The sequence below is a fragment of the Diceros bicornis genome, chromosome 17 (assembly GCF_020826845.1).
Source record: "Diceros bicornis minor isolate mBicDic1 chromosome 17, mDicBic1.mat.cur, whole genome shotgun sequence".
NCBI classification, from domain to species: Eukaryota; Metazoa; Chordata; class Mammalia; order Perissodactyla; family Rhinocerotidae; genus Diceros; species Diceros bicornis.
In genome coordinates this window covers 16,608,527-16,624,797 of record NC_080756.1, presented here as the reverse complement: position 1 = coordinate 16,624,797, position 16,271 = coordinate 16,608,527, and the positions used below count along the sequence as shown (strand labels likewise).

Below are 16,271 nucleotides of genomic sequence, written 5' to 3'. Positions count from 1 at the left end.
TGGGAGGAATATCAAATAGTCTTTGGAGGTATGGGGTTGATGGTGTTTTTTACAAAGTGGATATTCAAAGGTGTGCACTCTTGACAGCAGTAATGCCTGGCTCAGGTACAGTGATGGCTGCTAAGGAGGGTGAAGGTCTGAGCAGTGGAAACCTTCCCCCCACTTCCAAGACATGCACCTTGGCCCAGAATCCTGGGTCCTACCCCGTCCCACCCCAGGACTAAACCCTGAACAGAGCTGGCACAGATCCATCAGTTTCCTCCCTCCCCGACTAGAGTATTCCCCAAGCCAGACCCACAACCTGAGACAAAGGTTCCTCCCTCCTCCTCTTCCCACGGGTGGCCAGCACACCAGGAGGCACAACGGAAAACACCGCCTGTCATTCTCCCCCAGGAGGCAGGGAGAAGCCCCCTCTCCCCAATCCCCTCCACTAAGGTCTAAGAGCCAGCTGTCCCGATCTCTTTTGCTCTAGTCACACCTCATGGTAAGAACACTTTTTATTAGAATAGTTATACATACCATATAAATATATTTGTCCAAACTACAGGTAGGAGGCAGGTACATTGAGGGGAGCTCTTATTGCTGTGGGGGAACCTGGAGAGGGAGGAAGGGCTGCAAAATGGGACACCTGGGACCATTTGTTCCCCCCCATCCCTCACAGAAGGCACAAATGCATTATTTCTTTCCACGTGAGGACAATGGGGGGTGGTGGCAGGGAGGGCAGTAGATAGAGTACAGAAAAGCTCAAAAATACAAAAGAAACCTCCAAACTTAATATCTAATGGTACGGAAGGGCCTGGGGAGGGGCACGGAAGGCCATGGTGGGGGAGAGAAAGAGGAACCAATGCAGCTCAGAACCGAAAGAGACCTGAAGAGGTCGTGATGTCCATGCTGCTGCCTCAATGGAGGCCCGAGAAAACTCAGGTAAACAAACACAGACTTCAGATAAAAGGGCCGGGGTGCCCCAGGGACTAGCTTTGGGGCATCAGAGTGTGCACGTGTGAGTATGTGTATGAGTGTGTGTGTGGTGTGGTGGCTGGTGTGAGTGACAGAGCAACCAGGGCTAGGAGGGGGTGATTCTCTTCCTCCTGGGGAAGGTCTCCTCCATCCTGGTTCCTCCCAAACCGCTTTCAGGGGGTAAATTCAGCCACTGCTTCCAAGAAGGACCCTTGCCTGTACAAAAGAGCCAGGTAGGACAGGATGAAGTTGGAGAGCTTGGGATGAGAACCGCACACAGGAGCGGTTCTTAGGGAACAGAATATCATGGAGCCCAGTGTTTTGGACATAAGTGTATGTGCATGAATGTGTGTGTGTGTGTGTGTAAGTGTATATTTGTGCATGTACTAGGGAGGGTGAGATCACTCAAAGGTGAAAGGGTCCTGGGTGCTGAAGAAGAAGTGTCCATCCATGTGGTCCTCCAGGGCATCCTTATCACTCTCAGCCGGGAAGCGCTCCTTACAGATGGGGCACTCCTTCCACGAGGGGGTGGCAGGGCCCCCAGTGCTGGCCTCTGACAAGGGACCCACTGCAAAGCCACTAAAGAGACACAGAGGGGAAAGGAGAGGGTCAGTGTGCTCTGCTGCCTTCTTGACTCGCGGACCTCAGGGAGAGAGACCCATACACCGGGGCTCCCAGGTTACCGTGTTGCTAATGCAGCATCCTGGTAGTTCTCTCTCCTAGCCTCCCCTACAGCAGCTTTCTCCTCATAATGCTGGAAGCCTTAGTTTTCTGGCTCCCTGTGCCCTCTCCTTTAGTCCCTGCCTGTCGCTGTAGTGCAGAGCCCATCCCCCACCCTCCCGCTCTCCTCCCTCCATCTCCGTCTGCTGCCTAATGAGGCTGAAAATGAGTCTGACATCGTCCTTCATCTTCCTGGTCCAGCAGAGAAGAATGACAGCATCACCCCCTCCCTGCCCTGAGCCCATCTCACATCCAGGCAAAGCTGGGGGTTACATGATAAAATCTCTCTTCCCCCTGCCTTCCCCTCATGACCTGCGGAAGAAAAGGGAAGCAGAGGGGGCCAATCTGATACCTGAATCCCCCAGCCCTGCAAGCCTCACTGCCCAGAGGGTCCCCCAGGGAAGGCAGGGAAGAGGTGGCCAGATGGATGCTGAATCCCTGTGGTCTCTCTGTTCCTGTCCCTGGGGGCGTTGGTCACCTCCCTTCTTCCCCCGATGGAGCCTAGGTACCTACCTGGTGGTTGGGGAAGGGGTAGGGGCAGGAGAGAGGGGAAGCAGGGCAATTTGGGCTCCACGGAAGATGGTGCTAGAACAACACAGAACCCAGTTACAGACAAGGCCTCTGAGTACACATGTGCATTGGTAAGATGGAGGGGAGGGATTACTTGGAGGCACCCAGGCTTTGGAGTGGTGGGTAATTTTCTGTGTCAACCACATCTGTGTCTCCTTTTCTTGGCTGGGGCCAAGAAGAGAGTGGTTGGGGTAAGGGCATGGGGACTATTCATCTGGATTCCCTTTCCACTGGCATCCTCCCACTTCCCTCTTGTCTTCCCTTTTGCACTCACCTGGCCATGTCGTAGAAGGCACTGCCCAGTTCAGGAAGCAGCAAGTTGGCCTCCTCACCCCCACTCTGCACAGCTGCCATCAGGACTGACTTCTCATCTTCAGCCTCCTGGGCATCAAAGAGATAGGGTTGGATTTTAGGGGAGCATCCCACGACGGGGGAGCACCCTGGGACAGGCAAGCAAAGAGCAGTCTAGGGCGGGACAGGGAGCAGAGGGCTGCAGTAAGAGTGGGCAGGAGAGGTGTTCTGATAAGGGCCAGTGGGTAAGGCAAGAATGAGTGTGGGGAGGAGGGGCTGGCAGCAGTGAGGTTATTGGGTCAGACTGGGTTTTGGGGTGGTGTCCACTGGGTGGCCTTGAAGAGAGGCTGGGCCTGCCTCCTGTCCCCTAAGAAAGAAAGAGAGCCCTGTATGGCTAAGACTTCCTGCTCTGGAGGCGGGGCCACCTGGGTTAGGCCCTACCCCCTCCTCCTTGGCCCTGCTCCGTCTCCCTTCCCTGCTCACCGAGTCAGAGCTACTGTCCTCAGCTGGCCCTGAGAGGTGGGGAGCAATGGGAGCCGGCTGGCTGATGACAACTAGGGGAGAAGCCTCTCGTGGCCCAGCAGGAGAGGAGCCTGTGTCTCCACGCTCACACAGGCCATAGGGTGGGAGCCTCATGTCTTCTGGGGATTCATCCTCTGAGTCTGTCAGAGGCGCCGGGCAGCCTGTAGGACAGGGAGTGGGCAGAGAAGAAAGAAGGATGTGTTGTTAGAGGGTTGGATCAGCTCTGGCTCCTCTGCATGAGGGATACAGTTAAACTAGACAGGCCAGGGTCTGGGAAGGAAAAAGGCAAAAACAGAGAAAGCAGAGGCAGCTCCCAGAGGGGTCACGTGGAGCTTTCCCAATAGGGGGAGGGGGAGCACGGAGGAGGTGTCACAAGATTGGGGTGTACAGACTCAGCCCTGCAGCGGCCTCCTCGTCCTCTGTGGCAGCGTCCTCATTCCACTTCTCATCTGCCACCTTCTCCAGGCGGGCCTCCAGCTTTCTCATGTACTCCAGCAATTCCTGGAGTTGGGGAGGAAAGAGGTGCAAGGGGCTGGGAGGACACCAGCCCTGCTGTCCTGCAGAGCCTTCCCTTGCATCGAAGATGAACTCTGAGCTCCTCAGGATTAGATGCCTTCACCAAAGGGTGGAGCAGCCTAAGGTAGCTCCACACTGCCTGCCCCCTGGAGCCCTCCTTCACCCCTTCCATCCGTCCCTTCCCCCAGCCATCCTCCCCTGTCCTGCCAAGTCAGCTAATAAGAGGAGCCAGGGGCCCGCCTGGTGGCGCAAACGGTTAAGTGCACATGCTCTGCTGTGGTGGCCCGGGGTTTGCCGGTTTGGATCCCAGGCATGCACTGACGCACCGCTTGTCAGGCCATGCTGTGGTGGTGTCCCATATAAAGTGGAGGAAGATGGGCATGGATGTTAGCCCAGAGCCAGTCTTCCTCAGCAAAAGGAGGAGGATTGGCATCAGATGTTAGCTCAGGGCTAATCTCCTCACAAAAAAAAAAAAAAAAAAAAAGGAGCCAGGGTCCCATTTTTAGCCTCTGTGCCCTCTCAGAGATACCTATTTCTAAGCCAAGAGATGACAAGAAGATACAAAGTTTCTAGCCCTCAAGTCCTCAACTCTGGCATCGGGAAAGCCTAAGTTAGGGATTCTCACCTGTTTCTCCTCCTGCAACTGCTCCTTTTCCTTCTGGAGCACGCGCAGGGCTGACCGCAGCTCTGTCAGCTCCCGCTTACTCTCTGACAACTGCACCTGAGGGAAAAGGCTCAGACGGAATCTGGAGCCTAGAATGTACTTCTCAGAACCCAGGCTCAGGGACCTGGACCCAACAATCTAGAACCACATCTCTTCGTGCCTTCGCTCCTCTCTTGCCTGGACACACACAGAGGAAGCCCCAACACTCTTCTCCCGTGAGCCCCTTGTCATGGCCACAGGAGACTCAGTTGCCTGAGTCCTAGTCTCTGCCTCTTGAGCATGGACCTGGATGACTGCTTCTGGGCTGGGTGCAGAGGCCTGGGTCATAGCGGGGGCACTCTGTAATTCTCCTAAGTCATTCTCATTAGGCCCAGAATGTGCGCCGTGAGAGCAGAAAGGGACGTTGCATGTTTCAAACCAATGAGGGCTGTGAGATGTGCAAGTGAGATGCCGCCCAACATATGTGTGAGCACCTAGCACTTCTGAGCCCACATTCACGACAGAGGGAAGGGGCACTGATGCCTCAGGAGCCACAGGACCAGGACTTATGGGTGGCTGGGCGTCTCACCAGGCTAGAATCCTTTTCCCGGGCCAGTTCAGTCTTGAACACTTGATTCTGGGTCCTCTCTTCCTGCACTGCCTTTTCCAGTCGAAGTATCTCGGCACTCAGCTTCAGGATCTTATCCTTCTCTGCCTGGGAGACGGCCGAAAAGGAAAATGGGAGGGTAAAGGTGAAGGAAAAGGGACGCCACTGGCAACAGCCCCATCCCTCACAGTGTCCCTTCCTTTATTTAACTGAATATGTGGGAAGCAATTTCCCCTTCTTGCCTTCCTCATTCCCTATACCCCCTGAATGAAAGAAGGGACCAGACAGCAAGGCACCTTGCTGATCAGGAATGGGCATTACAGCAGGGCCTGGTGCCTAGGACGGTAAATGCTTCTGAATCAAGATGGTAACCAAGGAAAGTGCCACGGAGATCAGGATTGGGATGCTCTGCTTAGGGACGGGTCACTCCTGGACAGTGAAGTATACCTCCCACACGGCCCCTCCCCACCCTTAAGTCCTCTAAGGTTCCACCCCCTTTTCTCTCCTCCCAGGGGATCTGACCACACAAAGGTGGGGGCAGTGGCCATGAGCCTGCCAGGTCCCCCCATCCTTCTACCTCCACACTCTGCAGCAGCCCTGCCCGCTCCTTGCTCCACTGGCTTTTTTCCTCCTTCAAGTGCAGACTGAGCTCAGCCAGCCTGCCGTTGACTCCAGCCACTTCCAGGCGGCTGCGGTGCAGCTCGGCCATGGTGCGGTCCCTGGTTCCCGCTGCGCTGGCCAACTCCTCCCCAAGAAGGGCGGCTTTCTGCTGGCTAGAGGCTGCAAGCTCCTGGGCCGCTCGAAGCTGCTCCTTCAGGGGCTCCAGCTCAGCCTCAGGAGAAAGGAGGAGATGGAGATCAGGGCTCCCAATGAATCACTGGTGAACCAGGAAGGTAACTAGGCTCCCTCTTCCCACACACCACATCAGGACTCAGGATTGGTTGTTTAGTCTTTAGCCACGTCTTTTCTCCAGACTTTTCTATAACTAGCCTGTGGAACATTCTCTGCTTCCTGTTGCCTAGGGGCCTTCACTCACCACCCGCTGCTGGGCCTGGCCTAGGGTGTCCTTCATCTGGGCCACCTTGTCCTTCAGTCGCTGGACCTGAGCACTCTGCTCCTCCTGCCGGCTCTTGGCCTCCTGCAGTTCCAAATTCAAGCGACGGTTTTCCTGTTGTGCCATTTGGAGCTCAGCCTGATGGAGATGGAGGGTAGGTAGGGAAAGGGGTACACGTATTTGCGATGGCCAGGGAGGTGAACCACTGTGATGAGTGAGGTCAAGGTTCCACTGCTCAGATTTAACACAAACTCAAGCATTCAGCTCTTGCCAGCCTTTCTTGGGTTCTCAGCTCAAAGTGACTCAATCCTGAACATCCAGTCTCCAGCTCCTGAGATGAGGTATCCAGCGTTACAACCTGGGGTCTTACGTGAATCTAGGTATCCCAGGTCCCATTTCTGCTTTCCCACTCTTCCTTTTAAATCAAAACTCAGTCTGCATGTCCTACAGGCCCCTCAAACTCAGCATATTCTACCTCCTTCTCTACCCCAGGCCTTCCCACTCTTATTTCTGCCCATGGTACTAACCTCTTCCCAAGTCACTCGGGCTGGATGCCTTGGTGCCATGCTTGGCTCTGTTCTCTCCCTATTGCTCCTCTATCCTCCATCTAGTTCACAGCCATTTCTTCTCTTCTGCTATCGCCACAGCCACATTCACTCAGGCTCTGGTCATTTCTCGCTTGGACTACTGAATAACCTCATAACTAGTTCATTTTCCACAAGGCAATCAGATCAATCTACTGTAAGGACAGTTCTTTAAGGACTTGTCACTCACTTGGAAATCCTCAATGCCCCTCACTGCTGACAGAATAAAGACTACACTCAAGATTCTCTACAATCTGACCTATGTCTCACGTCACACGCTTCACCCACACATTCAACTGCCCTGAGTGTTCTGGACTCAGCCTTTGCTCACATCTTTCTCGGGTCCTAGAATGGCCTCTCTTCATCTCTTTCTACTCAAATTCTAGCTATTCTTCACTGCTGAGCAAATGGTTTTCAAACAACTTTCCACAGAAGCCTAAGATTCTGACCAAGCAATTTAGAGGTTCTGCAGATATTCGACTTGAATTTTGTCTAAATTATTAAAAATTATGTTAAAAAAACAATGTACAAACTCACAGGTTAACACACTGGAGATCACCAATCCACTGACATGTGCTTCCAAGTTAATTGATTTTTGTGGAAACCTCAGAATAAAGTTTCTACTGCATTTTCTATTGAAGCGAAGAGCAAACTGAGATCGCAAAGTGGACAGTTTAAAAAATGTTATTTGCACCTACTTGTGTGTGAGACTCAAGGTGTTCTCAATACTGTACAACCCAAACAAAACACAGAAACACACTGGCTGCTGAGGCTGACAGAATAGTCATCCATCACCTCTAATTCTGAAGTTTGGTATCCATCAAAATGACCTAGTTGCTTTCATTACCTTAATAGGAAATGTTATACATTTGAATTTATAAACATAAATTTATACTATTAAAATATGGCTTTTATTTATTCAATGAGGTTCCACATAAGATGTAAAACTTCATTGTGGGGTGGGGAGGAAGGGGTTCTGCTGCTAAAAAAGTTTGAAAATACAAAGCTAGTTTATGCCCCCTTTTTAAAGGCCCTTTCTAAAGCCCCTACAAGATGTGCTCTCATCCACCTCTGTGGGGCATCGTAACACTTGATTATACTTCTCTGGGGACACTGATTAGATTGCACTTTGAGTAATCCTGATTTGGGTAGACAACTGATGCTCCCTAGGAGAGTGCACGCCGTGGCTTCTTTACATTTTATCCCCATTGGTGCCCACCTCTCAGAAGGGACTCAATCAACACTGAGTGGACAATGGAGAAAGCGAACCAACGCTGAGCCCTTACCTCACTTTGCTCCTTGTCTGCTTGCATCTCCTTCAGTTTCCCGAGGAGCTTCTCTTGTTCCCGAGTCAGAGCCTTCACTGTGTCTCTAACCCTGTGAGTGGGGGACGGAATGTCAGAGAATCCACCGGTCACCAGAGAAGGGAGGACTCAGACTCCTGTCTTGAGCTCTTCCTCTGGTGCTCCTCAGGGCCTAGACCTCCACTTCTCTCTGGGGTGCTCAAGTCTTCAAACCAAAATGATCCCATTCTAAGCCCCAAGCACCCAAGATTCCTGGTTCTAGAGCACAGTCTAGAAATAAACAGTTTTTCTTTTATCTTTACGTTTTACTTTAAGGACTGTTCTGCTGATGGCTCCCTGGTTGTTTCACTCAATCAAGAGACCAGAACCCAGGGGCCGGCCTGGTGGTGTAGTGGTTAAGTGCGCGTGCTCCACTGTGGTGGCCCGGAGTTTGGATCCCAGGTGTGCACCGAAGCACCACTTGTCAAGCCATGCTGTGGCGGCATCCCATACAAAGTGGAGGAAGATGGGCACAGATGTTAGCCCAGGGCCAGTCTTCCTCAGCAAAAAGAGGAGGATTGGGCAGATGTTAGCTCAGGGCTGATCTTCCTCAAAAAAAAAAAAAAAAGAGACCAGAACCCAGTCTTTGCTAGATAGGGGACAGTTATGGATTATAAACTTCTGATCTAGATCAGAAGTTGGCAGACTTTTCCTGTAAAGGGCCTGATAGTAAACATTTTAGGCTTTGCAGGACATGCGGCCTCTGTGGCAACTATTCAACTCTGCCATTGTAGTGCGGAAGCAGCCATAGACAACATGTAAATGAATGAGCATGGCTGTTCCAATAAAACTTTATTTATGAACACTGAAATTTGAATTTCATATAATTTTCATGTCACAAAATATTGTTCTTGTTTTGTTTTTCAACCATTAAAAATTGTCAAAAACATTCTTACCTTGTGGGCTGTACAAAAACAGGCTGGATTCGGCATGCGGGCCATAGTTTGCTGACCCCTGGTCTAGACAGTCTCTAATCTTTTCCAGATGCTCAGTCTGATCTTGCTTTTCTATTCTGTGACTTAGAACCTAGGCATTTAGTATCTCCCTAGGGCAAGACTAACATATCCTGCGGTGAAGAAGCCTTGGGGATCAACTCACTTTTTACTCTGGGCCTTGGATAGAATGACTCCTTCCTTTAAACAGTTAAAAAAAGTATCAAACCTATCAGTACTGAATGAAAGAAAATTATGTCATTTGATGAAAGGAAGAAGTCGAGTGTTTGTCCTGGTGAAAATCTGAAGGACAGGCATGGGAGGTGCTATTTGGTAGAAATACTAGTTGTCTGGTAGAAGAAAGAAATTTATTCTGTGTGGCTCCAGAGGTCTAAACCAGCACCGCTGAGTGAACGTATAGGAGGGAAGAGTTTGGCTCAAGACAAGAGATACAAAAAGCACAGCAGTCTGACACTAAGGAGGCTGCCCCCGAGGTAGTGATCTTCTCTTGCACACCCTCTTAAATACCTTACATTCTGCCCAATGCTAAGATTCTACGACTTCTACCTCTTATCAGGGAGAGATTCCATAGCATTCCTGGATCACCAGTTCCAACATTTCCTAACAGTGAGAACAGAGTGTAGTCTTATTCTTTGCTGTGGTAAAATCTAAAATCCTCCTCTTTTTTTTTTTTTTTTGTGAGGAAGATCAGCCTTGAGCTAACATTCGTGCTAATCCTCCTCTTTTTGCTGAGGAAGACTGGCTCTGAGCTAACATCTATTGCCAATCCTCTTCCTTTTTTGTTCCCCAAAGCCCCAGTAGATAGCTGTATGTCACAGTTGCACATCCTTCTAGTTGCTGTATGTGGGACGCGGACTCAGCGTGGCCGGAGAAGCGGTGTGTTGGTGCGCGCCCGGGATCCGAACCCGGGCCGCCAGCAGCGGAGCGTGTGCACTTAACCGCTAAGCCACGGGGCCGGCCCTAAAATCCTCCTCTCTTATCTTGCATTGACTGTTCCATCCATTCTGTTCTTCCAAACCCTCCCCTCCTACCTCCTCCTTAGCCTTCGCTGCCCAATAAACGGTAACTATGATTATTTCTGAAGGTGAGGAATACAGGATAGACTAGGAAAGATGGAAAAGAGCTAGGCAGAAAAAGATATCCCCAGTAATTGGAATACCCTGAATGAGGCTGAGAAAAGAAAGAGGAACTATGTAAGACAGAGAGCAGGTCCGCCTGCTGGAAGCAGGAGGCTGGAGTTTGAGCGTCACAGGAAATGAAGGGAAGTCATGGGGGTAGACGAGGTCCCCTCACCTGTCCAGCTCCACCTCCTTTGTCAGCACTTTCTCACTGATGGTCTGGATGTCATCTTCCAGCTCCAGGATGCGAGCCACATGGTCTCCCTGTTGCCGGCTCAGGATGTCCCTCTCTTCCGTGAGCTCCCCATGGGACCGGGAAAGCCCCTGGAATTAAGTTTCCCCAGAAGAAGAGAGAAGTTGACACTCATCTCTCAAAGAGTGGAACAAAGGCTTAGGAGGAACATACCAGAGTTTAACTGTTCCTACTTCTCACACCCTATACCCCCTCACCTTCCTTGCAAAAGAAAGGGGAAGGGAACATCGCCTTAGTGGTGAATACAGCCACTTCCACCCTACCTCAGCATTCCTGTGTTCAAAGAACTGAGTCTCATTACAAATCTGGGACATGTCTCCTGTCATATCCACCTTAACCCCACCTGTTACCCCTTAAACCTACTTCTTTGATGCCAGAACCATCTTAAAAGCCCACTAACGTCTCCCCTTTACCCTCTTCACTGGGTTCAGATTTTGGACCCTGGATCAGCAGCCAGGCTCTGTCCCCCACCAGGCCCAACTCCCACCTTGTACTGCTCCGTCAACTCCGCGTGCCCCTGCCTGGCGGTTGCCAGAGCTGTCTCGAGCTCCTGTACTCGGCTCCTCAGCTCTGTCACCTGCCCCTCCAGCTGCAGCTTCAGCTGCATCAGGTCGTTCCTCTCCTGCTGGCTCTCATCCAGCTGGTTCTACAGGGGGCAGGATGAGAAAGGGAGTGTGCTTGTGAAGTGCCCATCCTAAGGTCTGGTCCCCATCACTGTGCAGACGCATTTTGGGGTTGGCAAGTTACATCAGTACAGGCTATGAAGAGGTGAGTAAGGGGAGGCTTGGTGTGCTACCGAATTCTGCCCACCACCTATCAGACCCACCAGCTTCTGGCACTCATAACCGCCCAACCCTCTCTTACCTCTCCCCACCCAAGGCCTGACCCCTCCTTTGCTCAGCAACTGTAGGAACCCCTTGTCTGGCAGAAGTCTTTCTCAATCCACACAGACAAAAGGCACAGCTCCCCTAACTTTACCCTATCTGTTCTGGAGTCAGACAGATGTGGGTTTAAATTTCCAGTACAATTTTTACTAGCTATGTGACTTTGAACAAGTTACTTAACTTCTCTGAGTCACTGTGTCCTCATCTGTACAGTGATCCCTTAGCTTTGGTTGTTGTAAGGTTTAAAGGAAAATAATGAATGTAAAAACAGAACATGGAGTGGGAGCTCACACATCTCTGACTCATGTAAGATATAAATATCTTCTTCCCATTCTTATATTGAGTCCATGTGTTTAGAGGGTTCTAGAGGGCAGGAGTTTGTCTAAATCATAGACAAGGCACTCATTCTCACCTTCTGAGCCTTCCTCAGGCCTGCCCTCTTGTCTGGGGAATGTACTTTCTCCCTACCTGGCCTTGGCCCTCACCTTCCTTCAGGAAGTCTTCCTGGCTAACATCTGTCTGCACTCCCTAATTCTTCTCTATTTGGTCTAATAGAAAAATAACACAAGTCACATATATAATTTTAAACCTTCTGGTAGACAATTAAAAAAAAGTAATAAGAAAGAGGTAAAATTAATTTTAATGATATTTTATCTAACCCAGTCTATCTAAAATATTATCATTTCAACATATAATCCATATAAAAATTGTTGAGATTTTTACTTTCGTTTTTTTAATACTAAGTCTTCAAAATCCGCTGTGGGTTTTACTCACACGGTACAGCTCAATTTGGACCAGTCCCATTTCAAGCACTCAAGATCCACACGTGAGCAGCACCTCTGGTTTTGGACGGTGCAGATCTGGGGCCCTATCTATCTGCTCACTCTTCACTTCTCCTGAAGTGGGTCTCACCTCCCCTTCCTCTGAATGTTCCTTCCCTGGAGCGGCCTCCCTCCACACTTTGCATCTTCCTCTAGGGCCTAGGGCAGGATGCAGTGCTTGGAGAAGGATGGCTCCAAAAGTTCTTATGAAATCTTGAGTGACGTTGGCCCGTGGGTGGCTTGCTTTCCTGTCTGCACTAGATTGAGACTTCTCAAAGACAAGAGTTTGTGTAACTCCCAGAGAGGTTTTCAGCTGAGGCTACAGCCGAGAGGAGGGTGAAGTGGGAAGTTGCAGTGCTGTCCTCCCACTCCATTGCCCGGGAGCAGTTCTCTTGCTCTGTTCTCACCTGCAGCACAGTTGCCTTGGGAACCACCAGCAGGATGTCAGAGCCACCGTCAGTCTCCTCCAGGGTCACCAGTTCATCCATGGGCCTTGGCTCTCGGAACTGGAAAGCGGGGCTCTGCCCACAGACCCGGCCCTGGCGGTTCACGTATCGGAACTGGTAGAGCTGCGCCCCTGGTTTGGGCAGGTAGCTGGCTGTGGGAAGAACAGACCCAGGACCCCAATATGATCCCAGGCCCTCAAGTGCTCAGCAGGTCCCCCTTCCCCTTGGCATGTCTTAGTATCCATTGTCCTGACTCCAGCCCCTTGCTCCTTGTTCCATATACTATTTTCTCTCCTCTCCACCTCCCACAGGCTATTTCTGTTTCCTGGAATACTCTTCTCCCTCCTTTCTGCCTAGTCCTCCCCTACTTCTCCTTCTCAAACCTACCTTCCTCTATAATAATAATAATAATAATAATGCTAGCTACCATTTACTGAGCGCCCACCACGCACCAGCGACTGTGCTAACAGCTTTACCTGTATCATTTTAATCATCATATTGTCCCTGTAAGCCAGGCATCCCCTTTTACAGTTAAGATAACAGACACAGAGAAGTTAAGTAATTTGCACAAGGTCAAACAGCTTGTAAGTATTACAGCTGAGATCTGAACCCAGGTCTTTCAGAATCTAACGACCACTTTCTTCTCAATATATGACGCCACCTTTCCCTCTTCCCTACCCGCTAGCCCGTCCTTCCTTTGGTAGGAGGTGAGATTAGCTGCCCTCTACAGTTCTTTCCATCTCTAAATCCCTGATTCTGTGATAATCCCATGATTCTATGTCTGCTGAGCCCTGTTGAATGTATTTCTTATTTTATTTATTTGCACTTATTTTTCTTTGTCCTCTATGCCTAACTTTTACGCTTCTGAGCCCACTATCTTCTTCCAAATCTCCATCCCCCTGGCTCCTCCCTTTGGTTTTCCATCTTCCCTCGTACCTTGGAACTGGACACTGGCATGGACGGGGGAACCATCAGCTGCACTTTCAGGCACAGAAGACCACACAAATGTGTGGTAATCCCGAACACAGGCAGCCTCCACCTGTGAGAGCCCAAAGTGGGAGAGCGGTATGGCAGTGGAACTACCAGCTGCAGATGGCAGAAAGGGCTGAGGGAGTTAATGGCAGGATAGGATGGTGTTATGGTGGCAAGGATGATGAGAGACAGAGAAAGTGGAGGAACACTAATGTGTCAGGAGAGAGCAAGGCTAAGACGAGGAGAAGATGGCCTCTGTCATCTGTGACATCTTTCTCCCTACTTCTCTATCAACATGAGGCTGAGAATCCAAGAACCTAGTCATTCCCCTTATTCTGACCAACCCATGGCCCATGAACCTGAGCCAATAGGGGTTCCAGGGATACCTTGAAGATGCCAATCCAGTCGCTGGCACTGGGCATGGTGCCTGGGGGAAGGGTGTAGTGACATTCCACCTTGGTGTTGGGGATGTAGGTCCGGGCTACGTTCAGAAAGTTGACTCCACCCCGGGACGGTGCCCGGCTTAGTGACGATTCTTCCATCCTGCCCTTGAGATATCTGCCCTCCTATGAAACAAAGGGTTAATATCCTAAAGTCTCTCCACTCCATCTCTTTCTTCCCTAACTCCATCCTCACCCACCCACAGCCCTGCCACTACACCTGGAGATGAAGGCATATCTGCTTTCCAGCCCCTGAGGGTTACAGGAATCTTTAGAGGTATCATCCTTAGTCTCCAGGACAGAGGTCTGGTCTTCTGAGTCAGTTCCCACCCTGTCTCACTGCACCCTCTCTGAGTCACAGACTCTTCCTAGAGTTAAGATCTCTCTAATTTCTGCTCCCTTTTCATAGCCCCATTGACCAAGTCTCAGTGTCTCAGGCTCTGCCCCGCTCAGTCCCTCCTTTTCCACCTCTTAATGTCCTTCTTAATAGCCTCCATCTCCCTGTCCCATCCCCCACATCTTTTGGCTCTTGAATTCAAAATCCAACTGAGGTGTGGGGCCCCTTCATTCTGAGCAGATCTCCTCGCCCACTCCAGCTGTACCCAGGAATGACTTATGACACCTGAAAACAGCAACAACCTCTGAAAGCAATGATTGAGTCTTCAGAGCAGGAATATGGCTGGGGGGACAAGAGCCCAATCTTCAGGCCCCTGAGCTGTCTGTCCTCTCCCTCTTTCTGAGCTGTCTACCCCCATGAATAAAAAAAGGCTTCTGTTCTTATCCAAGACACAAAGGGAAAGGGAGGATATAAAGAAAGACAGGTCCTGTCCCTCAACTTCATTACTCCAGGAAGTCAAGAATTCTGGAGGCGGCTGCTTCAAGGGTGGAGTGCAACACTCCGCAGGAACGTGGTGCTGTGGGGCGATGGAATGTGGGGGCCTGGAGCCAGGAAAGCCCTGCCCCTGGCCAGGGGACAGACTGGAAGGTGGGAAGTAAGAGGCTCTGAGAAGGGAAAAATGTATATATAGTGTTGAGAGAAGGAGGAGAGAGTTCAAAAAAAACCTAACATTCTTCTCTTCAGGTCTTGCCTGGAGCAAGACTAGAAACCTACTGGTTTGACTGTATGTTAACCCAGCCCTAGTATTTCCCTCCCCATTTTCTCTCTCCTTCTCTTGGCCTCAATTCCAAGTGCCTGAATCCTTCCATCTGCTTGGATTGGTAGTGGGAGGCATGCTATAGGATGGGATTGAGAGGGAGAGGTGTCCCAAACTGGGTGGGGAGAGTTAATTGGAAAATCTGGGGGTGGGTGAGGAAAGATAACAATAACAATCAAGAGAACTCCTCAGCCCAGAGTTGTGAGATGGCCCTCTCATCTCTCCTCTCCAGCCCCCTAACCTTCACCCTGTGTCAGCAGCACCTGACAGTGTCCAATCAGCCATGGCCACTAGTCATGTGCATGCCCCCAAACATCACAAACCCACACCACGCTGAAGTCAGGGGGGCAGGAACTTTAAAAGAAGACAGAAACTCAGTACAGAAGGAAAGGTGGGCAAGCTCTGCAAAAAGGAGTAACATCTCCCTCCAAAATAGAGACTGACTTGAGGACAAGAGATTTCTTTGGCTTTTCATTTCTCTGAAAAATCCCTAGTTAAAACTAGTGCATGTTTTCTCCAAATACGATTCTTCTGGCTTTCTAAAGGAATGACTTGTCCCCAAAGATCTAAGCCGGGGGAACCCCAAATATGCCCCACAAATAAAATCCATAACAGCTGGAAACATTCCCCAGGCCTGAAAGAAAGCTCTGGGCACCTAAAGTGTATGTGTGTGGTGAGATTCAGGTGTTCAGAGGAAAGGGGTCCCATCCCCCCACTCTGTAGGACTCTAAAGTTCCTTGACATTCTACAGCTTGGAATGTTTTTTCTCCAGGGATTCAGCGTAGTAAAGGCCTTCGGATGGGGTACGGGAGGTAAGGGGAAAGGGAAGGTTTGTGGTGGCCAACCCGTGCCTGGGAGAAAATGAACAAAGATTTCACCTCCCCCCAACTCCCCTGAGCGTATCAAGCTTTACAGAGAAGGACTGAGAGGTACGTGAGAACAGCGAGGGGGCAACCCCCTGATCAGGGCCCCCCTGAGGCCAAGAACTCCCCAAAACAGTAGTGGTGGCTTCTCCAGTACGGAAAGTGTTAAAACCCAAACGCTCCTCTATCCCCCTTCTACAGCTCCCTTAGATTATCCTTTCACAGACTGGAAAGCGGGGTGACCCCCCATAAGATCACCCCCAAATTAGGCCAAGTTTCTTACCCCTCAGACGGATCAGCTGTTCCCTCACCTTTCACCAACAACAAAAACAGCACTCCGACTCGGGGTGGGGAGGGAGAAGAGTGGGCGCGAGGGCTTCTGGGGTTTGTGGTTCCTCTGCGTCCTTTTGCCGGCGAGCCTGCTCGGATCTGGGACTACGCAACCCAGGAGGCTGTGCGCAAGGAGGGCGGAGCAGAGGGCGGCCGTGGAGGCGGCCTCACCACGGCATCCTGGGAGGCGTAGTTCTCACTTCCGTGATGGTAAACGAGGGTATGTCCAC

At 50.7% G+C, this 16,271-nt stretch overlaps 1 protein-coding gene across 2 annotated transcripts; it reads right to left on the bottom strand.

The window, feature by feature from the left end:
* Positions 1-479: 479 nt before the first annotated feature.
* Positions 480-16,065, bottom strand: CALCOCO1 (calcium binding and coiled-coil domain 1). Of its 2 annotated transcripts, XM_058558092.1 has the most exons (15): positions 15,995-16,065; positions 13,641-13,820; positions 13,219-13,321; positions 12,244-12,434; positions 10,619-10,777; positions 10,054-10,202; positions 7,751-7,841; positions 5,863-6,018; positions 5,404-5,658; positions 4,809-4,934; positions 4,202-4,297; positions 3,453-3,561; positions 3,022-3,221; positions 2,522-2,628; positions 480-1,536 (listed from the first exon to the last, which is right to left on the bottom strand). In XM_058558092.1, the coding sequence occupies exons 2-15, from the start codon at positions 13,794-13,796 to the stop codon at positions 1,359-1,361; spliced, it is 2,076 nt and encodes a 691-aa protein (XP_058414075.1). In that variant the 5' UTR covers positions 13,797-13,820; positions 15,995-16,065; the 3' UTR covers positions 480-1,358. The 2 variants fall into 2 exon arrangements, with proteins under 2 accessions (XP_058414075.1, XP_058414076.1); XM_058558093.1 differs by lacking the exon at positions 5,404-5,658.
* Between the last annotated feature and the right edge of the window lie 206 nt (positions 16,066-16,271).